Source organism: Equus asinus, chromosome 24 (genome assembly GCF_041296235.1).
Source record: "Equus asinus isolate D_3611 breed Donkey chromosome 24, EquAss-T2T_v2, whole genome shotgun sequence".
Classification (NCBI taxonomy): domain Eukaryota; kingdom Metazoa; phylum Chordata; class Mammalia; order Perissodactyla; family Equidae; genus Equus; species Equus asinus.
Window position 1 is genome coordinate 62,470,289 of NC_091813.1, and position 26,623 is coordinate 62,496,911.

Here is a 26,623-nt window from a genome sequence, read left to right on the forward strand (position 1 = left end):
CCAAACTCCTAGCTGTGAATGTCCAGCCACAGAAAACCCCTCTCTCCACAACCCCAGGTTTTGTCCCAGAGGTTACTAATCTTAATCCTCCTTTTTGTTATTCAGCTTGGATAGTTTCTGTTGATCTCTCTATCTTCAAGTTCACAGACCTTTTCTTTGCATTTCTCAGTATGCATTTCCCTATCCAGTGATGTTTTTGTTCTAGATAAATGTTCTTTTCACTTCTGAATTTCAAATTGGTTCTTTTTTATATGTATTCTACTTCTCTGTTGAGATGCCTCACAGTAATGATACATGGAATTCACTGGTCTTACTGTGTTCCCCACCCCACTGAGGCAGCTGGCTTGATAGAACAGTGGAATGGCCTTTTGAAGACTCAGAGCACTAGTTAGCTAGTAATTCCTTGTAGGGCTGGGGAGAGAGTCTCCACAAGGCTGTATATGCTCTAAATTAGCATCCAATATATGGTGCTGTTCCTCCCACAGCCAAGATTCCTGGGTCCAGGAATCGAGGAGCGGAAACCAGAGTGGCACCGCTCAGTATTACCCCTAGTGACCCACTAGTTGGAGTCTGGATTAGACTGTATTTCTTTAAAGGGTGTTAAATGTGCTGTGGAAGGCAGTCAAATCACTGGTCAATCCTTCTGGTCCTGCCAGACTTGACTTTATCATTGTTTGGACAGATCTACTTTGGTTTTTGTCCTTAGTCCTAGGGAATGCCCCTGACTCAAGTCTAGGACATAAGGTCTTGACTTTCTGGCATCTCAGATGGACACCCAAGGTGCTCAGCAAGGTCTCTCCACTCTGATTGGCCAGAAGTCTTATTTTTCAACACTGTGTGGCCTCTGATATCAGCTTTCAGTTCTGTCGCAGCCTCTGTCTTTATGGCTTTGCAGGATCTCGTCCCATGAGGACTAGCTTTCAGCCAAGGACCTCTGGGGGATCCTATGTAGAATTCTGTCTCCCTCAATCTTTCCTCTAGTACCGTGTCCTGAAAATACCAACTGCTTCATCATTCCCAAACTCTACTCTCTTCCTGTTCAGCTCAGAGAGACCACCATGTTCTGCTTGGCTTCCACCTTTCTGTGCCATGATCTAGAAAGTAACCCTGGGGTAGAAAGCTGGGGCACATCCTATGTGTTCCTTTTTTATAAGGATCAGAGTCCTGTGATGCCTACCATCCAATGCCCGGACACAGTTGCCTCATATGTTTCTTCCAAGATGTATCCATGTTAATGGTGGGAAGGCAAGCCCAGTACCAGTTACTCCACCATGGCCAAAAGCAAAACTCAGATTCCTTGATTTCGTTTTCCTTTCAGACTTTATCGTATTAGCTGGTGATTCTTACATACTTCACTTAAGTTTTGAATGATTGTTGAAATAGTTTCTCGGTAAGGTGAAAACTAGCATCTCAAAGGGTTTATTGGAAAATTTGGGGAATTGTTTAAATTTGTGTTTGATATTTTCCCCTCCTCAACTCCCTCCTTCTTGTCTTGTGCCACATCTAATAGATTCCAGTCACAAATTCCTAGTTGATAATATTTCGGATAGTCTAATAAAGGACAGTTTTTTAAATTTTTAATTTTTAAATTATCTGTTGAGAGAAAGCTTTTTGAGAGGAGGAGCTTGATGAGTGTAGGTGGTGATGGAGGGTTCGTGTAAACTCCTGGGACCAGCTTCCACACGGGCTGCCTCTCTGTTGCCACACCTGTGTCCTCAGGCTCCCTAAGCTTGGAGTGTTTTCACAATGGTATAGCAACAAGTGGTGGGGGTGTTTTGGAGCACGGGCAGCTGGCCTACTACAAGGATTGTTTGTTAACTGAGTATTTGTAAGTAAGGTCAAGCTTGCTTTTATTTTAGGAAGCACAACAAGGGTTTTATAAATTGTAAATTCTAGCTAGCTACACGAGGCTGAGTTAGGGAGGTACTTCCCAAAGAAATCTAAAATGTTTAACTCTCATGTTCAAAACAAGAAATAGACAACTTTATTCAGTAAGTACAGTCATTACAAAAGTCATACCCCAATCCATATTTTGGATATAAAGGGGAAAATACCCGAGGGAATGGGGAAAAAAGACAGAGAAGTAGACAAAACATGAGAGATGGCAGCCTTAGGTCTGAAAGCTCCTCTCTGCACCTCACTCAGGCTGTGCTGGACCTCAGACTCACTATCATCTATGGTTCTTTGAAATGCCACTGAAAGGCCCATCGACTTTAATCACTAAACCTTTGTAGGCTGCACTCCAGTGAAGACCCTTAGGCTGCAACATCAGTGACAGAGCAGCCTTACCAACTGCTATGGACTGAAAGTTTGTGTCCCCCAAAAATTCATATGTTGAAACCTAATGCCCAATGTGATATTAGGAGGTGGCGCCTTCTCAAAGTGGTTAGGTCCTGACAGCAGAGTCCTCATGGATGGGATTAATGCCCCTATACAAAAGACCCAAGAGTGCCAGCTTGGCACCTTCAGCTATGGAAAGTTACAGCTAGAAAGTGCCATTCATGACCAAGGAAGTGGCCCCTCACCAGACACCGAATCTGCCAGTGACTTGATCTTGGACTTCCCAGCTTCCAGAACTTCGAGAAATAAATTTCTGTTGTTTATGAGCCACCCAGTCTATGGCATTTTTGTTACAGCATCCCAAGCAGACCAAGACACCAGCCATCCACGAACTCACTCAGCATTCAAAAAAAATCAGCATTTCATTTGTATTTCACACACAGCACTCTGCTCGCACTTTGGGAACTACTAGGATGTCTAAAACATGCTCCCTACATTTCAAGAGTTTATAGACTATCGCTTTGACAGGTTTTTGCTTTAAAACTATATTTTGTAGGTATGTCAATCTGGCATACTCTTCTAATAGCCAGGGGCTACTGGCTTTTACTGTTCCCAGCAATCCAAAGATTAAGGGAACTGGTGCAAGCAATAAGCCAGGGAGGGTTGCTGACAAGATTAATCCATGCAATGTGCTAGAACATGCCTGCTACATGGTAAGTTCACATGTTTGATATTGACATTTTAGTAAAATAAAACATGCAGGCAAATTCTTATTTCAGTTTTTTAAGGGAAGAAGCAGCATATGTAAAACTCTTCGTTTTTGATTTTCTTAATTGCACCCACAGAATTCTTCCATGAAATGTGTTCTCAGGGAAAAACTCTGAGGATCTTTCATTATACACTACAGCTAAAATTACTCTAAAATTGTGATAGGACCCATTAATGGCCAGCTTAAGTAAAGGCAGGGTATTTGATTTACCCACCAAAATTCATATATTTTAAGACCACTTTATGAAATGATCTGTGATCATAATGGAAATAGATTTTGAGTAATGTTGCATACTAACAGTTCCTTAATAAACTATCTTGATGGTCTAAATGCATACAATGGGAAAATGATTCACACTGGCAAAATATCCTAAAGTAGTCGTCCCCCAGCCTCCACAGTATGTCCAATGACAGGGAACGCTTTAAATCTGAAGGCAGCCAGTGTGTGTTATCAGAATATGCTTCCAGAAATTCTTACCAAATGGTCCTATTTGCAGTCCTTGGGGCCCCACACACCCAACCGAGATTCACACCCATCATCTTGCTACATAGTCCTGTTACCACGCCAGGAGGAAAGAGGAAAATCAATTTGTACACTATAATCAAAGAGTATTATAAGGGAATAAAAATACCTGATAAGGGCACTTCAAGAAAGGAAACATCGTAAGAACGTCCTGCAGAGGCGTTCTGCTCCCAATCAGCTTTCTTCTTAGATCCAAAGTCTGGCTCATCCTCTTATCGATTTCTCTCCAATCCTTTTCTGTTTTCACATATTCTTGCTGGAACCAGCGAACATGTTCGTCTACCTCAGAATCTAAACAAATAGCTTCTTCCTGCAAAATATTTTCAGGATATCAGTATGTTCCATGTTTCAAGTGGCAGTTTAACACTTCATGAAAAATTGAGTTATAAGGTATTATTGCACTCTTAATGCACTCATAAGGTGAGCACCACCATGTGTGACTACACTTGGCCTTGAACGCGCTTAACAAATGTCTTTAATGCTGTGAACAAATCAAATAATTACTTATTGTGGAACTATAATCTGTTCTCTTGACAAATGTAAGAGATACTTCATTCCCTACATATTCCTTGTGGAAACCTAGATTATCCAGGAGTTTCACACTTAAAAGGATGCTGTTTATTCCTACACATTTAAATTTTAGAAGACAAAATATTAAGAAGAGATAAAAAGTTTTTAAATTAAGGTTTGTTATTGTTTGTTCTTCTCCTTTCTAAATACCTTTTAGAGCTGCAGTACCGTGGCATATAATCCAAATTCAAGATCATCACAGTGGATATTCTGTGATGCTAAGTCATCAAGCTGTCAGTTATACTCACTGTCCATCGAGGTGGGGTGAGGCGGCTAAATACCTCACGTACTCTAATTAAAGATCTGAGGCAATCAGCTTTGAGGAGACAAGAAAAAAATCTCTCAGAAAAATTAGTTGAGAGGACACTGGGCTGAACTGCACTTGAATTAACAAGTTGACAAACTGTCTAGCTGACCAGACGTGAACAGATGTTGTGTGTAAACGATGATAAGGAGCCTGAAGCGCTCCTACATTAAAACTTACAAGCGCATGAGGAAAGCTTCAGGTAACCCCCCATCTGTGAACATAGGAGGACTATCATGACACAGACCAAGTGAACAAATGCCCAGAAAAATATACACTTATCAAAACAGGCTAAAAAGAAATTCCTATAATCTTACATAAATTCAATTGGAAGATAAACATCTTTCCACAAAGAAAATACCAAGACCTGAAGATTTTACAGACAAATTCTACTAAACTTTCAAAACAGAGAGTGTTCCAAACTTATGCAAATTCTTTCAGGGAGTCAAAAAAAAATAAAAAAGAGGAAGTCAATGAAGAATTCCAACCCATTCTATGAAGCTTCTATGACACTCATCCCCAAACCTGAAAGAACTGTATAAGAGAGGAAAATTACAGGTCAGTCTCATTCATGACCGTGAACATCTCATTCATGAACAAATTTGCAAATATTAGAAACAAGGAACAACTAACTTACGTTTATCCCAGAAATGCAACAATGGTTTGATGTTAGTAACGGAACCATAGTAAACTAAAGGGAAGTGTGATTGGTTTACCCATTACTTTTCAACTACTTTCATACTGAAATCTGAATCTCGGGCCCACTGTTATGGAAAGATTTGGACCAGAAAAGAAGTAGGTTTCAAGAAAAGTGGTATATTAACAGTTCTATAATTTACCCAGATTATCTAAATACATGTAAATATCACATACTGCATTAACCAATAAAAGCTAAAAAAAAAAAAGACCATTTCAAATAACGCAGAAGAAAAGCATTTTATAAAATTCAACATCTCTTTATGATTAAAGAAAAAAAACTTTTATCAAAATAAGGAGAGACTTCTTTTTCTTCCTCCCCAAAGCCCCAATCCACAGTTGCATATCCTAGCTGCGGATCCCTCTAGTTCTTCTATGTGGGACGCCACCACAGCATGGCTTGATGAGTGGTATGTAAGTCCACACCCAGGATCTGAACCAATTAGCCCCAGATTGCCAAAGTTGAGTGCACGAACTTAATCACTCAGCCATGGGGCCAGCCCCAGGAGAGACATTTTTAAAACTTATAAAGTTATCTATGCAAAATCCAAACTTATAAAGTTATCTACCCAAAATCATATTCATGATGAAATTTTAAAAGAATTCTTCTTAAAATCAGAAACAAGACAAAGATGTTCTATGATACTCTACTCAGTCTTACACTGGAGAGCCTAGCCAGAGTAGTAAGATAAGAAAGAGAAAGAACAGGTATAAAAATTGGAAAGAGAGGAAACAAAATTGTCATTATTTATAGATGATGTACTTGTTTATGAGAAAACTCAAAATGATGTACGTATTATTTATTAGAATTAAAGAGAATTTTTCAGAGTAACTGAATATAAGCTCAATATACAAAATCTATTAACAAACAGAAAACGTAATTTTTTTACCATTGTAACAGAACTGTAGGGTACTTAGGAATAAAACTAAAAAAAGATGTGCAAGACCTTTATGGAGGAAATTATAACATTATTGGAAAATATTAATGAGACCTAAATAAGTGGATAGAGCTACCATGTTCAGTGTTAGAAAGATTCGTTATCATAAGGAAGCCCCCTTTCTGCAAATGGAGCTATAGATTCAATAATATTTCTATCAAAATCTAGAACCTATCAAAAACCAAAAATGATTTTTTAAAAACTTGACAAGCCGATTCTAAACCATATGAGAAAAGCTGGGTATTCACGTGGGGATAGAGAACTTTATTAGTGGAACGCAGCAGAGCTTCCAGACACAGAGCAATGGGAAGAACAATGATGACATCACAAATCTCTAGGAGAGAGAAGGACTATTTTATAAAAAGTGCAGGAAAGTGTTTTATCCATGTGGGGTAAAAAAAAGAAGAAAATGGATCTATACCACACACTTTAGGCCAAAATAAATTCCACATGCTTTAAGAACGTAAACCATGGTTAAAGGCGGAACTTTAAATTTTTTTTAAAAAAATGTAAGAATATTTCTTATCATTTCAAGGCAGGAAAGGAATTCCTAAAAGCACTAATCATAAGAGAAATGATTAATAAATCTAACAGCACTAAAGTTACAAGCTTCTCTTTGTCCAAAGACACCGTAAAGAAATTTAAAAGGCAAGGCACAAACTGGGAGAAAATATTTACGATGGTATAAATAAATGATATAATAAATTATATATGAATTTATTATATAAAATTATTATATCAAATATATCATTTGTTATATCAATGATATAAATGGGGAGAAGTCTGATAATAACAAGTGCAGCTCAGCAAGCTTAAATGCTACCACCACCTAGGAAGATAATTATCAGTATCTTATAAAGTTGAATATTCTCCCAAACGCTTCCATCCATGGGAGAATAGCTGAATAAACTGTGTTTTGCTGTCACAATAGATTTTTAAACCAATATGAAAATGAACGAAGTACACAGCTAAACTTAGCCAAGATGAATACTAGGGACATTATATTGAGTGAGAAAAAATGTCATCAACAACATAGTTTTTATATGATCATGTAAACTTCAAAACTAAACAACATATTCCTTAGGAATCACACATATGTGATAAAATCATATATTTCAAAAACAGATGAATGATAAACATAAAATTCAGAGTAGAAGGCAGTCGTGTTGGAAAAGTGGTTGATGGGTGTGGGGAGGAAAAAGCAGGCAGACACGATTGTGTGGGCAGTGCTCCAACTTTAAAGCTGAATGTCGGGCTCACAGTGTTCGTCTCATAAATTACACATATGCTACACAGATTCTTTTATCAGTCTCAAATGTATATAATGACAATTTTTTTAAATAAGAAGAAAAAAACCTAATTTTTAAAAAATAGAGAAAAAATTTTAAAAATTATATAAACAGTTTTCCTTCTTTTACTGAAATATAGCGGAAGTTCTATAATTGCTGATATGGACATTTATAGGCTACTATACACATGATGTACTGCATTCCCACAAAACCTACACCCAGTTCATCAAATGTCACAGCATGGAGAGTTTCTAGGCAGTTTCCACGTGATCAGGTTAACATAATGTTAGTGGGTTGTATCCTAGAGTGAAATGAGCTTCCTTACTAGAAGAAATAGCTGGCTGCATCAGAATTTAAAATTCTCACCCTTTTAATGATTTATCTATCATTCGAGCTGGAAGCAACTTAGAAATCTGGTCCAAGCCTCTCACTGTACTCATGAGCAAATTGAAACTCTCACAGGGGGAGTTCCTGTCACAAGCACGGAGATGGCCAGGGGTGGGGCTCCCGTCTTAGTGGAGCTCCCTGCTCCTCTAGGGAGATGGATGGCCCCATTCTGACAGGCTGACTTCCTTCGAAGTACACACTGAGATGAGGGAACTAGTGGATCAGAAATGTCTGACTCTTACAGAACAGCAGCTGCAGCAGAGTCACCTCGGTAAGCAAAGATAGTGGGAGGAGTTGCTCAAGAAGTAATCAAAGGAAGAAGGCATGACGTGGGGAACAGATCCCTCCTGGTCAAGGAATGCCAACGAGTGGAGACACTGAGGGCAAGTGTAAGAGTCACCTGTGGGATTTGTGACTTCAAAGGAGTCTGCATAAATTAACCAAACCATTAACGTGAGCTGGATCCAAAAAACTAGATGATGAGCTTATCCCATGCTCCTTTCCCCCTACAGTGCTGGTCACACGGAATGGGCTCCACTCCAACACCATAGAGACCCACAGCTCCTAGAGAGTTGGTGGAAGAGTGGAAAGCTCAGCTCTAACTAACTTTTAGTCTAAACTGACAGCTGAAACCGAACTAAGGAGGACAATATTTCTGAGTCAGATTTTAACAGAAAATTGAGACTACTTCTGAAGTAGTAAGACACAGAATAGATTAAAATGTACAGTTATAACTCCTCCTCCAGGACATGAATTAGATCTCACTTTGACTTTTATTAAACATAATTTTGTTCTACATCCAGCAATCAGAGTAAGTTTGCAAAGAAAGTATCTTGTTATGAAAATTAAATAATTCTTATAAGTACATCATTAAAAATATACTTTAAAGGCACTATGTGAAAGTCCTATACCTACGATTTGGAGACTGTAGCTTCTAAACATCATCAGCAAATAACTAGTCACGTTCCCTGCTAACTATGGTGTTCCCTGTGGGTGTCATCTCACTCACCTCGGGTCCCTCTAAGGCTGTGTCGGTCTGACTCATCCAGTGCCGTGAGTCAGACGTAGCTACGAGCACTTGAAATGTGGCTCGTCGAAACTGAGATGTGTGCTGGAAACACTGGATTCCAAAGACTTAATATGCGAATAAAGAATTTAAAACATCTTATTATCACTTTTTCAAAATGGTTACATGTTGAAATGATAATATCGTGGATATATTGGGTTAAATAAAATATGCTATTAATATTATAATTGCACCTGCTTCTGTTTCCTTTTTTTAACGTGGCTACTGGAAAATTTTACATTTCGTATGTGGTTTGTATTATATTTCTATTGGACAGTGCTGTGTTAGATGCTAGGGTTTTATTTATATTCAGTTCCAATTATCATGTTTTCAAGTCTATGGTCATCAAATTGGCTTTGGAAATGATGCCTCCCTGTGTAACCTGAGTGGTCTCTGTGCCTAGATTCAGTCGTGTGTCTCAGTCAGTCAGCAGGGGCACTGCTACAATTTTGCCCCATGTTTCCAAGGGCACAGCTGACTTGTAAAACTTCACAGTAGTAGCAAATTTGCCACCTGCTGATGGCAGTAATTGCATTATATCCAGAGTGTGGTTAACTGTCAACATTTTTCTTCAACTTTCGCTATCTGCTATCTTCAGTTTTGTGCCATCAGAGACACATCCATGGTAAAGCCTATAAAAATGATTAGTCTTAAAACAACAAATCATTATGTGTCAGATGCCGTAAGAAATGAACAGTAAAAGCCATAAAAGAAACCTCAAGGCACTTAGAAAATATTCGAAGCATTGGACTCTTTAAGCAGTTTTTGCATAATTTTCAATTCCATTTTATTTCTAAGCCAAAGAAAACTAAAACACAAAATACTGCATGACTTTCAAAGTTATGGGGTACATATACACCCAATAAGTAGGAAAAGAAAATGTTTTAAGAGAGAAATAAATTATAAGTGTCGTGTTAGTGATTTAAAACCTGGCTGTTGATTGATTGATTAACTGAGTTTGCAAACATTTGGAGCACTTCGGGATACCAGGACATCCTACACGCATTTATTTAAATTCCCGCATCACTGTCCTGAATATAGTATAGGCTAAAAACAAGCATAAGTTAAGTTCTTTAAGAAACTGCCACGACATTCCCAGCATATGTTTAATAAGATATTTCACATCAGAATGGGGCAAAATATTAGTTTTGTTTCCTCCATGTTTTAGACTCTGAGAAATGTCCTTACAAAGGCCACAGTGGAGATAATCTACTCCTAGTAATGAAGAAATGGAAAGAATCTGCGAATGAATTAGCTGAAAAAGCGAAAAGTAGTTATTTTTACTTAAAGTAGGATAATGTTTCCCTATGTTTTAAGCATTTTTATTATAACATATGGCAATGCTTTTCATAGTTCTCTCAACCTAGATATAGTACAAGGACACAAACTAGTCCTGGGGAGGCTGGCAGGATTGGCCAGATCCTCAAAAATGCCTCCATCACTTCATGAAGCCAGCCCGGAGAATCAGCAAGATGTGGATCCAAAGCCAGGCATACTGTGCTTGGGGCTCCTGGTACTACTCAGGATAGGCAAGATTATGCTGCTGTACCTAACAACTCCCAGAGCTTAAAGCAACAAATGTTTCTTTATCGCTCATGTGAGATGTCCATCTGAGGGCCCAGCACCTCATCCTCCTCATCCAAGGAACACCACCCTCTAGAATGTTGTCAGTCATCACTGCAAAAAAAGAGGGGGAAGCTGGGGCATGGCATAGTGGATATTCTGTGCACATGTCACTTCCACTCACATTTCACAGGTCCAAGTCAGTCTTATGGCCATACTCAACTTCAAGGGAGCAAAGAAGCACAATCTTGTTGATTGTCTGGAGGAGACGAACTGGTTAAACTGGTGAGCAGCAGTGACGTCCACACTCCTCTGCCACTGGGTTTCTTGTTTTGTGAGAGTGTTGCTCTCCTTATAGTTCTGGCCAGCCTCAGACAGCGTTTTCTGTTAGCTATAGCCAAAACCATAAGAACTGAATGCCAGAACACCCAATTCTCAAACCAGACAACCATTTCCCAAATGAATTCTATATGCTGCAAAAATCCTTCAAATATGAAGAAGAAATTTAAGACATTCCCAGATAAATAAAGACCGAGAGAATTGGTCACTAGCAGACCTACCCTCCAGAAATACCAAAGGTAGTCCTTCAGGCTGAAATGAAAGAATATTAGGCAATAACTCAAATTCCCATGAAAAAATAAAGAGCACACGTAGAGGTCACCACATAGGAAAATATAAAAGACAGTAGATGTGTATTTTCTGTTTGTAACTCTTTCTTTCTCCTGTCTTGTTTTAAAGACAGTTGCATGAAGCAATAATCATAAATCTATGTTGACGGGCATATAATGTATAAAATGTGATTTATGTGATGATAACAGTACAAAAGGAAGGAGGATGAGGTTATACAGGGGCAAAGATTTTGTATGCTATTGTAATTAAATTCACACTAATCTAGATTATTATAAATTAATATGTTAGTTGTAATCCCCAGGGCAACCACTAAGGAAATAACTAAAAATGTGTATATCCTAAAAGAAACAATAAGGGAAATTAAACTAGTACACTAGAAAATATCTACTTAACACAAAAGACAGCAATAATGAAAGAATAAAATAACAAAAAAGAGACAACATATAGAAAACAAATAGAAAAGTAGCAGATATAAATCCTACCTTATTAATAATTACATTAACTAGCAGAATGGATTTTAAAATGATCCAGCTATATGGGGTCTACCAGGGACACACTTCAGATGCAAAGACATAAATAGATTGAAGTAAAAAAGATGGGAAAAGATACACCATGCATCCAGTAACCAAAAGAGAGCTAGAAAGGCTATACCAATATCAGACAAAATAAACTTGAAGACAAAAATTGTTCCTAGAGACAAAGGAAGATATTTTATAATGGAAAGAGAGCCAATCCATCAGGAAGATATAACAATTATAAACTTATATACACCAAATAAGAGAGTCCCAAAAATCATGTGGCAAAAACTGACAGAATTCAAAGTAGAAGGAGATAATTACAATAATAATAATAGTTGGAGATTTCAATGCCCCACTTTCAATAATGAATAAAACCACTAAACAGATGATAAACAAGGAACAGGAAGACTGGAACAACTGCGGATCCTGGAGAAGACGACACGGATTGTAGGAACTTTGAAGTGGATCTACAGATACACTATAAAACGAAGACCTCTGAAAAGATGATATCAAAAGGAGTTTTGAAGAAACTGATTAACAGGATTAAGTTACTTATTTGAAACTCTTAAAAAGAAACTAAGACTAAATTAACTGATAAAGATAAAATAATCTGTGCACTTAAAGATCACTTTAAAAGCCTCCAAACTGAGAAAATGTCACTGCAACTGGGAAAAGAAACAGAGAAAAGCAAAAGTTTCTGTAGAAACCGCAAAGTCCTTCCTGTACCGCTTCAAGAAAACAAGTTTTCACCAGATATCCAATTTAGAGTTAATTTACCCCACAAAGGAGGAGAACCTTGTCAAAGCAGATGAAAATCTCAGCCATAAATGTGAAGAACTGGACACCTGAAAGATCCAGGCCAAATTTTTTTCAGAAAATTTTGAAAGAAGCATTGGCTATTATCAAAGTCAGCTTATATCCCATGAGTGAAAAGTCTGCGATGATAAGTTGAGGGCTTTACCAGCTAAAAGAAACTTCAATAACTTAAGAGAAGAAAATGCATGCTTTACTAAAGTATTAAAGAAGAATTTAAGCATTTCAAAAAGTATGTTTATAACCTGATATTTCAAATGGGGCATTTGGTAGAGGCCCAAGAGGACCACCAAGGAATCCTCTGGATGAAGAGATTCCCAAGAAAGAATGAGCATTACGCTGCAGCAGTGTGAGGATCCAGGCCCAATGCCCCATGCAAACCAGACGCCACCCCCATCCCCACCCCAGGGTCAAGATGACAGGAGCAGGATCCCCCATCAGAGCATCTCCATCCTGTCACAGCAGGCCCTCCACAAGAACAAAACAGAGCTCATCCTGGTGCTCCTTGTGCTGGCAGATGCTCAGAACTTTCTTTTAGTCCAACCCTCCCACCTGGGCACAGCATCCCTGGCCTAGGCTCTAGTTCTCCTGTGAGGGGGCAGATGCTACAGAAGAGTCCCGGGGGTAGGTTCCTGAGAAAATGACCCCCTGTCCTTCTGCTTATTCTGAAAAATGAGGATAAATCTCCCCAGAATCCTCTCTACTGAGGGACTTCCCTGACCCAGCACATCTTCCAATGGCAAAAAAAATGTCTGTACACTAAGTTCGAAATGATACTAAGTACTATTGATTAAGTACTAAGTAATCAAATGGAATGTGGCAATGGCATAAGAACAGACTGATAGACCAATGGAGGAAGAGAGAGTGTCCAGAATACACCCAAGTCTATTTGGGAACTTAATATGCAATAACAGTGGCACCATAAACCAATAAGAAAAGGATGGATTGTTTAGTAATTGGTGTTGAGATCCCTGCTTAACAGCACACACAAAGATGGACTCCAGATGACTCACCAATCTAAACAGGAAAGTGCGAACTATAAACAACAGCAGAAAGAGCAGGAGAATATCCTTGTGATTTAGGAAATGAGAAGGACTGCCTCCTACAAATTAACAAGAAAAAGATGCCAACTCATTAAAAAATGGGCAATGGATCTAAAGAGGTAATTTTCTAAAAGGAGAAACGCAAAAGTCTAACAAACATGTGAAGAGATGCTCGGATTCATTAGTTAGCCAGGGAAACGCAAATCACAACCAGAATGAGATTACACCTTCTATCTATCAGACTTGGCAAAACCTAGAAGGCTAGCTAATGCCAAGCGTTGGCAGGAATACAGGGATATGGGCTACTGGGGGAGTGAGACTAACAAAGTCATTCTGGAGAATAATTGGTTAAATTAAGTGCCTCCATGCCCTCCACCCCTCTTCTGAGTGTTATTAAGAAATAACACCCCAGGTAGTTCCCTAACTAGACATGTACGACCACGTTCTCTGCAGTGCCATTCATGGTCAGGGGGAAACGGGGCCTGAGTCAAGGAGGACTTGATAATCCTGACAATCACGGCCTAGAAATACACATGGTAACACAAGCGACTCCTAAAGAGTGTCAGTGAAAAAAGTGAAACATGAATGAGGTATAGGATACCATTTACATTGTCAACAGTATATGAACTCAAAATGGTAGTACACATTTTGTAACACTTACACACAAATAGATACATATGAAATGCATTTGAATGGTTGCCCAAGGACAGGTGGGGAGAAGGGCAGACAGGAGTGGGGACAAAAAGAAAATAGAAGAACAAGAGAAAGAGCTAGCTCAGGACAATGACGATAATGTGCCGCAGAGTGGGGAGTTTGACTCACTCAACTTTAAGTAACACTTGAGGTTTTTCACAAAAAATACTACAGGACAAAGTATAATATAATTTCACTACACTGCCACATAGTTCTATACAATTCCTTCATCATGGAAACAGGATAATGGTGTCAGCAACTTATGAACTTACTCAGTTTACTGTTTTAAGGATCTGATTATATCTGTTTATAAACACATGAGGAAGTATAGTAAAAGACAATTACGCAAAGGAAACAAATTCATCAGTTCACAGGGTGACAAATTGCTTGGACCTAAAACCAAAAGTCAGATGCATAAGAGGCAACAGCACAGCTGTTGCATTTGGCTGCAGGACCGTAGAAGCAGCAGTGATGTGAGCTCATGAGATTGGAAAAGGACTTTTAAACATTGCAAAATACCCAGTCTTTTGCAGGATTAGTCTGGAAACATAGTCTGGGATTTGACAAATCTGTATGATATGATGATCAGTCTTCTCAGCAGAGGGATCTGAGGAACCAGGTGTGTTGAAGATTCACAGGGGGCTGCCTGGATGCTGCTGATGCTGCAGGTTTTGCAGCATAGTTTAGGCAGCGCTACACTGCCCTAGGAGTTACGGTAGAGGGAGGGTTCGGGATAAACCTCCGTGGCCCACACTCAGGCCCACACAAATTCTACAGCTGCCTGAGTTCTCTGTGGACGCCCACGTGAAGGACTAAGAAGCCCACCCTCCTTCAATGAGACATTTACTGTCAATTCCTTGGTAAAATTCCTCCCAACCGCCAAAGCAAGAACAACAGAAACAAAACAAATGAAAATTTCATCCCCTCCCTTATGCCTTCCCAAAATCTTCCTCCAGTTTAGCCAAACCCACTTCCTTTGAGGGAATGGCCTGACTCCTGGCTTCTTGCCTGCATCAGCATTTTCCATCTCTGCAGCACAGGAAATAACTCTTTTCTATCTTATGGAAATATTGTACCCAGTCAAGAAGATTTAAAAGATTTGAAAGTTACCCAAGTGTACCTTAAGCCAAATATATTTAATTTTCAGACATCTTAAAAACATTAAAAAAGAACTATCAGAATTTCAAAATGGAGATCAGAAGTAATTTAGGCAATTCATCTGAAGGATAAAATTCCACGAGATAAGTAGTATATTCAAGGGATTTGTCGCTCCACTCTTAGTGTTCTTCCATTTGCTTAATCACCACGGAGGGTACAAAATGCAGAAACACATTGTTTCTGTAATATTCAAGTGTAAATTTTTCCCCATCCTTTAAAGCTTCGGCTTTACAGAAGGCTAGGTCATACCCAGGGATGCTACAGTCTTTAAAAACATTAGCAGCTCCATTTGTAAGGAGGAGGAAAGCAGATCCTTACCAATTAGACTTGTTCACCAGGAGTAATGTTGTCTCTTCAAATGTGAACATGACTACTTTATGATCTCTTTTCGTCCCCAAACTAAATTCTGTTGCAACTTAACTTATCTCGGGCCCTGGTACACTCAATTCTCTGTTCTTTTTGTAGCCAAAGCCCCTGTATAGGCCTTAGCAAGATTCATCTCAGGATGCAGGCATGCCTGGGGAACTAGAAGGGAGGAGCCACAAAAGGTGTAGTTACACGAAGAACTAAGGTGGTTTGGAGAAAGAAGAGAAAGGTGAGTATACTAACTGGTTCAACAGTGATGTGTCAACAAGAGAGGAGCTGCCATTTAGCCTGTGTCCCTGGGGTGATCTCCAACCCCACGGACTTACCCCTTCTGTTCTAATGCTGGGGACAGTTGCTAATTTCCCGATTTTACCATCATCCGTTCCCGTGAATTGAGGTAGAACATGCAGCATAGGAAAAGAAGGAAAACTGAATCTGTAAAATTTTAATTCATTTATAAAGGAACTCCATTTTTAGTATACTGAAAATCATTTTTTGAGAAAATTTCTGCATAATATAATTCTGTTCCTTTACAAAGTGACTTTTTATTTTAAGAATATGAAAGATATTTTAAGATGAATGTAATTCTATCTCATCATGATTTTAGTTTATAATCGGAATATTGCATTCAAAGTTTCCAAAAAGTTACACAACTAACTTTAGGTACCTTTTCATCAGTCTTGTCTTTCTATCAAAGAGCACACATAAAATTATATGATCTTAACTGGCCAATCACTTGAAAACTATAATGAGATATTTAAAACACACACCTTCATCTAAAATTTTTCTTTGTGTACGATGCTGGGCTGAAAATATGTTTAAAAGTATTCCTGTCCCCTGGAGCTTTATTAGTAATGCTAATAAAATTGAGATGGCCAAGGAGGCTGCTCCATTAGTATCAAATAAATATGCCAGCTGACAAAGGACATAGAATGTTTAGAGCGAGTGCATTCACTAACATAAACGTGTTGGATTGAATAGTCAGGATTTACATGTTCACGTTGAAATGAAGTAGAAATAGAATTGGGGAACCTGAGACTGAGCTTCTACACTTGGTGGTTGGGCATCCTTCCTGAGGACTTCAATCTACTTTATTGTCAGGAGATGTTTTGGTTTGTGAGAAGATTTTGGGGTTCTGAGGTAGCTAAGGAATATTTATAGGATCTCAGCTAATTAGGACCCAAGTGGACATTATGCACAGTACACCTGCCACTGAGGGAGGAATCTCCAGGCCCGGCCTGGGGCCATTGGCCTGAAGCTCCTCACGGCCACCTTCGTGAAGACAGGGCAATGTGGAGTTTTGCACCCATGCATGTGGATTTCCTTCCTCCCTCAAACCTGGAGACTGGAGGCAGCCTAACCCCTATAACACGAGTAGGAAAAGCCTTCTGTACAGTAAGAACAGCAAGAACACAGGATGCATTTCAAGATGAGAGGAAGATAAACTACCCAAGGACCAAGAACAGAAGAGTTTTCCAGGTCTTTTCAAGGTCATGAAAGAATAAACATGAGCTGTTCAATGACACACTCTGCTCAAATTGTTTTGGGAAGCCCTCTTTAGGAAATATTATCATTTACATTTTTTGCCATATAAGACATAGATTGTCTTGGTTTCTGACCACACCAAAAGGATATCTTATCTTGTTTCAATTATTTTAAATGCTATTACTTATTATTCCTAGTCAATCAATGAATCAATAAATTGTTAGATCAATTAAAGATTCAAACTTACTTTTATCTGCACAATTTTAATTTCATCCAATCTTATATCAGCAAGAGATTTCCTTGTCTGGCCTCTTCGGTGTCCAAATTTACACTTATTTCTCATGACTTGTTCATCATCTTCTATGGGTCTCCGAACATATTTAAAGCGGTCTTTGAGGGCTCGTTTCCATAAAAACTGTGTAAAATAACAAAACGAGACAGTTAATCTTCAAGGAGATTGGAATAATCCTGTATCAACAATAAAATCTTTATTCGTCTACCACGTTTGGGTTTAAAATTATTTTCACATCACAGTAATAGAAATAATATAGCTATCCTTTCCCTTATCCTCACAACAATCTCATGATATTGCTATAAAAATGGTAATCCCTAAATTATAAATAGGAAACAGAGTCAGAGAAGTGAAAACATCTTCTCAATGTTGTATAGCTATTGAGTAAATATACTGGCTCTTGAATCTAGATTTTCTAATTCCTAAAATTAGATATTTTCCACCTTCCCCTGCTGTCTCCACAAGGCACACCACTTTTCTAGTAGGTGCTAGAAAAGAACTGAAACTGCTTTATGCATACATAGATTGATGAATTTTCTTCGAATGCATCAATCTATATATGACTCTTTCTGTCACTCCTTGACATTCACCTTGGTGGATACTATTGGCATTCATGTCCCAAACATCCGTGGAGCATCTACTATTCCAAACACAAAGACCAGGCTCCTGCCCCGGGCAGGGGGAAGGGCAGGCCGAGCCGGCTTTCAGTGTAGCAGAGGGACAAGTAACTTCAACACAGAGTGAAAGAGCTATAATAGGGGAAGAGACAGCTTTGTGTTAGGAGACCACAGAAGACTTCCTGTAGGATGTGCATCTAAGCTGAGGCTTAGGTCTTAGGAGAATTCGGGGAACCGTAGAAGGGGAATGGAGATGGCATGGGGAAATACCAGGCGGGGGATGAACAGAGGTTCCAGGCAGATGAAGCAGCAGGGACATCGGGGAGAGGAAGAGCTCGTGCCACTTGGAGAGCTGTCAAGAGTTGTGCATGGCTGGAACACAGAGCTTAACATGCGGAATGGTAGAAGATGTGGTGCAGAACAAGGCAGGAGAGAGAAGCCTGCCCCATCCTGAAGGGCAAGGTTACTGCATAAGGAGCTTCAAAGGAATCTGGAAACAGATCTTTTCAAACCACTCTCTGTGGACGGGCTACAGCAGACTCTCACAGGGACCTTTTGTCCTTGGTTCTTCTTCTAAAGCAATGGTTCTCCAACTTCAGCCTGAATCACAATCCCTGGAGGACACGTTGGTGGGCCTCACGGTCAGAGCCTCTAATCCAGTAGGTCAGGGGTAGGGCTGAGAATTTGCACTTCTTCCTACACGCTCCCAAGTGACGCTGTTGCTGCTGGCCCAGACTCTAGAGGCTCTGATTCAGTGGGTCTGAGTGCAGCCCAGATGTCTGTCTTTTCTAAAGCTTTGTAGATAACTCGGCCGCAGACCAGGTGAGGAAGCTCTCCTAGGCCACGTTGAGTAGGGAGAAGAGATGGTCTGATTTGAGTTCTGGAAGTATGTCTGGCATGTGGACTGTTTGGAAGACCAGAGACATGGACAATAGCTGGGAGACACACCTGGGCTTCTTCCTCAACACGCCAACACCCCTAATATCCTCTCCCTCTGCTGGGCCTTTGGTTTTGGTCTGGAAAGCTCTGGCCCTCTCCTTCTCCACCATGCTGGTATCTGGTTAACTCTTGCTCTGCTCCAGATCTCAGCTCAGCCATCATCCCCTTATGAACTCTCTAACAGCTCATTTTTCTTGGTTACCAGCTCTCACCTTTCCTTGTCAACACTTATTGCACTGGGAATTTACTCTCATCTATATGATGTTTTTCCTGTTTCTGTTTCCTTTCTGTTCTGTTCTTTTCATTCTTCCTTTCTTCATTTATCCCTTTCCTTCCACCCTTCCTTCTACTATAGGCTCATGTCTGCTTGGCTCACCAGCCCAACACAGGGCTTGATGCATCCTGGAAGCTATAAATACCAGATGCTTTGGGTCAGTCCTCTGCAAAGTAGAGGGACCCAGGTGTTGAAGCAACAGACTAGAAGCAAGACTCTGAGTCCTGGCCTTGCTTGGTAAGTAGCTCACTGTGTGAGGAGTGGCCCAACCCCTCAAAGCCAGAGCCTCAGAGCTGCCTCTCAGTCGTCATCTGCCCTGCAATGCCACGTGCTTGAATAGGCCCAAGAGTGGGTGCACGGAAGGAAGCGAGCCTTTGCAACCAGACAAGCCAGTATTCGCCTTCCCATCTTGGCCACTAGAAAGGGTGGAAGGTCACTGGGTGACTTCAGCCATGTTTTCTGAGCTCTATTTCCTCTCAGGCAAATGGGAATGCCACTGAGATCACATTACTCCACTGTCTGGCGCTTAGATTTGCCATTCCTGATTCCCTGGCTTAAGTCCCAATCAGAGTTATTTCCTGCCCTTCAGAAAGCACTGGGACATAAATTGGGAAGACCCAGGGTCCAGGACTAGCTCTAGTATATATTAACCAAGAAATCTTCAACAAGTAATCCCTCAGCCTTAGTTTCTTCAACTACAAAATGGAGCAATAAGATCAGTGCTGTCCACGCCACTGGGTTTTGGGTGGGCTCCAGTGAGTAGCTACTCCTGAAAGATGTTTGTAAACTGAAACGCTGCTCATAAAACCTTCAACAGCCCGGTGAGGAGTGCTGTGGGCTGAGGGTGGGGGATGGCTGAGGCCCTGATTAAGCTCTTGAGTATGCATGAGTCAGAGATGCTTCATCATCTCCCACAGGCTTGCGGGTCTGGACTCGGCCATCACTGTTTTCCAGCAGCACGGAAATAACGGATGGCTGATATTTCCCTTAGCCCTGAAATATGAGCATTTTTTCCCTCCTGTTTCCTACAGCTCTGAAGTTCTTCTAAACCTGCTGACCTGGTGGGAGGTGTTACGGCAGTCAACGGCCAGGAGATTTTTAAATTGCCAATTTCTTCCTCCCAGCCTCTCCCTTCTCTCCATATTAGCTGTCTGATGGGGAATGGAAAAAAGACAAATCAAATACGGTTGTCCACATGAGAACTCTGTCAGTGAGTATTTACTGAGCATCTGCTACACGCCTGGGACCGTGAGTTCCCTACACACACAGTAGAACTATCTGTGTCATCGAATAATCAGCCCGCTTCTTCATGCTTTTCCAGCTACAGGGATGTGGAAAGTGTTACATGGATGCAGCTCTCCTCCAATCGCTCTGAAATAAAAAATAGCCCTGAACTATAGGCCTCCTGATCTGATACGTGAAGTAGTCCATGGCGTCACCAGCAGATATTTGCCCAACATTTTAAACCCAAATAGAATCCTTAGGAAACATTCAGACGGGCCCAGAATATGGATCACCTTACACGGCAACTGAACTAGACTTGTCCAAAAAGTAAATATCAGGAAAAACAGAAAAGGGCAGGGATACTGTTCTAGACCAAAAGAAATTAAAGAGACAAATTCACCAAATACCATGCATAGTCCTTGATTAGTTTTTATAGCAAAAAATCCATTTCAAAAACATTTTCTGAATATTTGGAGAAATGGGAATATTCATTATCTATGATATTATGTAATTATTGCTAATTCGCTTATGTGTAAAAATGGCATTGAGGTTCGACAGGAGGTTGTCCTTATCCTTACAGGATACACGCTGAGGCATCTGGAAATGGCATCTGCAACTTGCTTTTTTTAAATGCTCAGCCAAAACAAACAAACAAGTAAGTATGAGAGAGGAAAAATAAACATGGCAAAATATTAATACCTAGTGACTCCAGATCAGTGACTCTCCGTCATCAGTGACTCCACCCCCTCCCAGGACACGTTTGACAATGTCTAGAGACACAGAGGTTGTTACACCATGGGTTAGGGAGCTCCTCATACCTCTGGGTGCCAGGTAAGCTGCTGCATATCCTACAGTGCACAGGACAGCTCCCAGCACAAAGAATTATCCAGCCCAAAATGTAAATACTGCCGAGACCGAGAAACCTTCCTCTAGGTAAAGGGTATGTGGGCATTCACTGTAGCTTTCTTTCAACTTTAGTGTATTTTTGAAATGTTTCAAAATAAAAAGTTGAGAATAAAATGAGCCGTAAAAACAACCAAGTGCTCGCTTGCTTTCTGGCCCTCTCTCTTTCTCTCTCTCACACACACACACATTAACATTCTCAGAAACTTTCTACACCTCCCCCTGTGACATTAGAAACACACCCTCTCGCCCACTTGCAGGGAGAATTTGGGTAAACAGCTGCCGTGCCCCAGACTCTCCCCCTTCACTCAGTGTGCACACACTGGGGCCACAACCTGCTAAGCAATTTTGCAAGTCTCTTTATCACTTAACCATCTCTAGTTAATGCCACCGGGAACAGATGTGGGTAAAATGCACACAGGGTCAAAGTAAGCATTATTCATTCCTTTCTATTTGTCTCACTTCGATAACCATGAAACTAAAGGTCAAAATGTAATTGGATAGAAACGTATTCGCTTATATATATGCAAAGATTCTCTGGAAGGCATCTTCAATAATACCGGTTGCTTCTGGGGAGGAGAACTGGGTGACTGGAGGAGAGAGGTGGGAGGGAGACTCTCCATTCATATCCTTTCATAGCTTATGAATTTTGATCTCCGTGAATGTATAACTTATTGAAACAGCAAATTTAAACTATTTTTTTAAATGCAACTAACTCTATACACAGTACCACTGATTATACACAGTACCATTGATTAGTTAGCAGATATCATATCTCAAGTGTAGAAGGAATTCTTAGAATCAGTTTTATCAGCCATATCAAGGCGATTATCAATGTTAAGGCTCTAGGTTTGTTTGGATTTTTTGGGCAAATTTGGATTATTTTATAGTGTGCTTTTATATGCAACGGCATATCTTAAGAAAGGACGTCATATGAGAAGCAAGGATATCTGAATTCTAGTCTAGGCTTTAACACTTACTGGATCCAGACCTGGGATCCAATACCTCGCCAGGGTCAGGGCAGTGAAAAAGAATCTTTGAGGCCCTCTCCCACTCAGAAAATTCTATGATTCTGTCCATGTGTAATGAACCTCTCTTAGAAAGAAAGAGAGGAGAAATAATGAGAGAAAGAAATAGAAGCCTTAATTTTTTTTATATTCAGATATTGACATTTATCCTTTGTTATTCAAATTGAAACTAATTGCTTAAATTCTGTCTTCAAGAAAGCACAGCAAAAAATATTTTCTCACAGATATATGTGATGATAAGGTACAAAAAGACATCTATTGGGGCTGGCCCCATGGCCTAGTGGTTAAGTTTGGCACACTCCACCTTGGTGGCCTGCGTTCATAGGTTTGGATCCCAGGCATGGACTTAGCACTGCTTGTCAAGCGATGCTGTGGTGGCATCCCACATACAAAATAGAGGAAGACTGGCACAGAGGTTAACTCATGCTAATCTTCCTCAGCAAAAAAAAAAGACATCTATCTTATTTAGATCTGACTACCAATGCATATGTATAAGGCATAGAGAGATATAAGGAATAATGGACAGTGTATCTTTATGTGCACATAGCTACAGCTTCCCATAATTGTTCCTTAAATCATACAGTTCCAGTGTCATAAAACACTCTTTTTTTTTTACCACTTTATTTTTGAGTGTACAGTTCAGCAGCATTCAGCATGTTCACATTGTTGAGCAACAGAGATCCCAGGCTTTTAAAGCCAAGAGACACATAGGTGCAGATGGCAAACTTTGTCTGAAGCCTCTGGAGCAGCGTTTCTCAACACTGGCTGCACATGAGAATCTTTTGAGAATTTTTTTTTTCTGGTGAGGAAGATTGGCCCTGAGCCAACATCTAGTGCCAATCTTCCCCTTTTGCTTGAGGAAGATAGTTGCTGAGCTAACATCTGTGCCAATCTTCCTCTGTTTTATGTGGGACACAGCACATAAAACACAGTGTGGCTTGATGAGCAGTGCTATGTCCACACCTGGGATCCGAACCTGTGAACCCCACGCGGCAGGAATGGAGTGTGCAAACTTAACCACTATACTACCAGGCTGGCCCCGAGAACTTTTAAAAATACTAATGCCTTGGTCTCTTCTTCAGATAAACTAAATCTGAGTCTCTGGGGATCCTAATGTGCAGCGGTTGTTGAGAATGGCTGCTCCAGAACATCTTTAGGATCTGTTTTTGTCAGGACATCAGAGATGTGAGAGGGCCAGGTGAGGCTGGAGCTCAAGACCTCAAAGCCAGACAACTTCTCCACTGGGTCTAATCAGAAGGCAAGAAGCACTGCCCTGAGGATAGCACCGATGTAGGTGCCGTCCCTTCCTTCTCTTTCTGGGCATCACATCTCAAAGATCCTTCCTAGAGACTCATCCTTATGCCTGAGCTTCCAAATGGCTTTGAGAGAGAGAGAGAGAGAAAGATGATGACAGAGAGAGATGAAGAAGGCAAAGGAAGGGAATGGGGGAGTGATAAATGAGTGGAGCACAGAGGATTTTTAGGGCAGTGTAAATACTCTGTAAGATACCACACTGATGGATACATGTCATTGTCCACTTGTCCAAACCCATAGAATATACAACACCAAGAGTGAGCCCCCATGTAAACTCTGGACTCTAGGTGACTATGATGTTTCAATGTAGGGTCGTCAGTTATAGCAAACGTACCACTCTGTGGGGGATGTTAATAATGTGGGAGGCTATGTGTCGGGGGCAGGGCGTATATGGGAAATCTCTGTAACTTCCTCTCAATTTTGCTGTGACCCTACATCTGCTCTAAAAAATAAACTCTCTATAAAAAGAACAAATGAACACAGAGAGAGAGAAAGTATCAAAAAGAGAAGAGAGAGGGAGAAGCAAAGAAAGAAACAGGGAGAGACAGAGTTGAAAAGATAGAATCGGAGAGAGAAAAGACAGAGACAAAGAGTCAGAGAAATAGACAAAACGAAACAGATAGAACGAGATAGATAGACAGAGAGAGAAACTGAGGAAAGGGAGATTCAGGCATAAAAGGACTGGACCGCACAAAGCGATTACTTGATGATGGGCTGAGATTAACACAATGGCGCCATGCGGCCACTTACGAAGCCACAGCCGTCCTCGTCCAGGAAGGGGTGGGCCTGCAGCAGGGCGTTGACCACATCGTTATACTGCTGGCTGGTGGGATATCTGTTCAGTGCAACGGAAAGAACATTTTTCACTTCAAGCAGCCCACATTCCTTCTTTTAAGTGAGTCTAAATTACACTGACTTTTCTGGAAATCTTTCTATGTAATATATATATCTTTCTACATAATGTAGACATTCAAATATTGGGCAATGTTGGACTTACTACCACTCTGTCATCCAAAATCTGAAGAGAATTCTAGTCTACTCTGAAAACAGACCGTCTCCCGAGGCAGCAAGGCTGGCCTGTTGTCACTCACAGTGAGCCTTCCAGGTACTTGGTCATGTCGGCCTGGAGAAACTCGATGATCCTTATCCTCACGCTGTGATCAGGACACTTCTCTTCTGCTAACATGCACTTGATGTCATAGGGAAACTCTGGTAAGACATAGGACTTAGTCCATTGTAGCGCTTTATTCCTTGCTACAACATGTTTCACATTCCTTCTGTTAAGTAAAAACACAGTGAGTCAATGAGTGAAATTCTATTCCAAATATATTCAACTTATTAATTTTCTACACCCTGAGAACTTGTGATATAAACTACTTTCTGGAAGCCTAAATATATGGTAGTCATCAATCTATCTTCCATCCATTTACAAATGTTTGAGGGTTCATTAGGTATCTCTGCTTTCTTTCCCTTTGTACACACATAAATACTTACAGTTCTGGAAAACAATGTCATAATAATATAGACTTTAGAATAAAGCCTGAAGTTGGAAAGTATATTAATCTCTATATGTTGAGGAGGTAGTATGTCACGCATAGCCAAAAACTGAACACGATATCAAACAAAAAGAGAACAAGATGCAATTCAGCAAAATAAATGAGGCATACAATAAAGTCTCAGAGCGTGATTAAGAAAATTCTTCTTCTAATTAATTTATTCTGCTGTTGTTTATAGTGAAATACAAGATCCACCTAATTTAGTTGGTCTTGGCTATTTTAATAAGGTAAGCTTAGTCTATAAATTAAAAATAAGTGTTAGATATTCTGATTTCATTCAGATGAAGTTTCTACAAAACGCTACAGAAAACGATAGTTACAGAATGCAGACCAGTGGTCAGCTGGGGCTGGAGTGGGAATGGAGATTGGCTGCAAAATGGCTTGAGGGAATTTTTTAGGCTGACAGAATTGTTCCAAAATGGATTGTGATGATGGGTGCACAACTGTATAGATTTGCTAATTAACTAAGCTGCACACTTTAAATTGGTGAATTTTATGTGATATAAATTATACCTCAATAAGGCTGTTTATAAAATTAAGTATCAGAACTACTTTACCACCTTAAAGTTAGTGACTGATCATTAAGTGTGTAAAAAGAAGAAGCCATAGTAAAATCTCCAGGCAACAGTTCCTCAGAGGCCCTACGCAGCTTTCAACCCATTTCACAAAAAGGATTGATTGGGATGCAAGTGAAGGAATAGAGGCAAGCCAAGTGGACGACAAAGGACAAAGAGATTTCCTAAATTAGCTAAGTAGGTTAATTTTCTGGCACAGCTATGGAATCCTTAGTGGTCCAAACAAAATCCAGATGAGTTTCGAAAGACCGGGCTTCCTTTAGAATTTTAGGTCATAGTTTGTAAGAATGCATGAGGTATAATGAAACAAGGGAGTAAAGAAAAGAGGAGAATGCACTCTCCTCTTTTCTCACGATAAGCCCTCTCTCCTTTTTTCCCACTTTGGCAGTCACGGTATCAGCGGTGAAAATATGTCCTGGCTAAAATATGCACATAGATAATTTAACACTTGGTTCAATTCAGCAACAGACAATTCTCAGACAAAATCTGTGCTTCAGCCCAAACTACCTTCCAATATGCTTCTCTGTCATTTCATTCATTCATTCAGTCAACATTTATTGGGGGTCTACTATATGGCAATTACTCTTCTACAATCCTTGTTTTCTTTCCCATTTTATTGACTTGTTTCTTTCTTCCTTATCTACTCAGACCAACGGCGTAAAGTCCAGCAAATTTTGTTAGCTGTATTTTGTGTCTTCCCAAGAGTTCTAAAAGTCCCAAGAAGAGGGACTCAGCAGAAATTAAAAATACATTCGAATTTGAAAGCAGGTAACTGCAGGCACGATTGTTTCCCATCCACAAAATGATATTT

At 40.1% G+C, this 26,623-nt stretch overlaps 1 protein-coding gene across 2 annotated transcripts in view; it reads right to left on the reverse strand.

Annotated features, from left to right (window-relative positions):
• Positions 1 to 26,623, reverse strand: part of SAMD3 (sterile alpha motif domain containing 3) — a 52,701-nt gene that overhangs the window by 6,289 nt on the left and 19,789 nt on the right. For both annotated transcript variants that reach the window (XM_044755048.2, XM_044755047.2), the window contains 4 exons: positions 24,773 to 24,958; positions 24,432 to 24,516; positions 17,338 to 17,505; positions 3,681 to 3,881 (listed from right to left, as the gene is read on the reverse strand). In XM_044755048.2, coding sequence (XP_044610983.2) covers positions 3,681 to 3,881; positions 17,338 to 17,505; positions 24,432 to 24,516; positions 24,773 to 24,958 — 640 coding nt within the window. The remainder of the gene's footprint in view (positions 1 to 3,680; positions 3,882 to 17,337; positions 17,506 to 24,431; positions 24,517 to 24,772; positions 24,959 to 26,623) is intronic.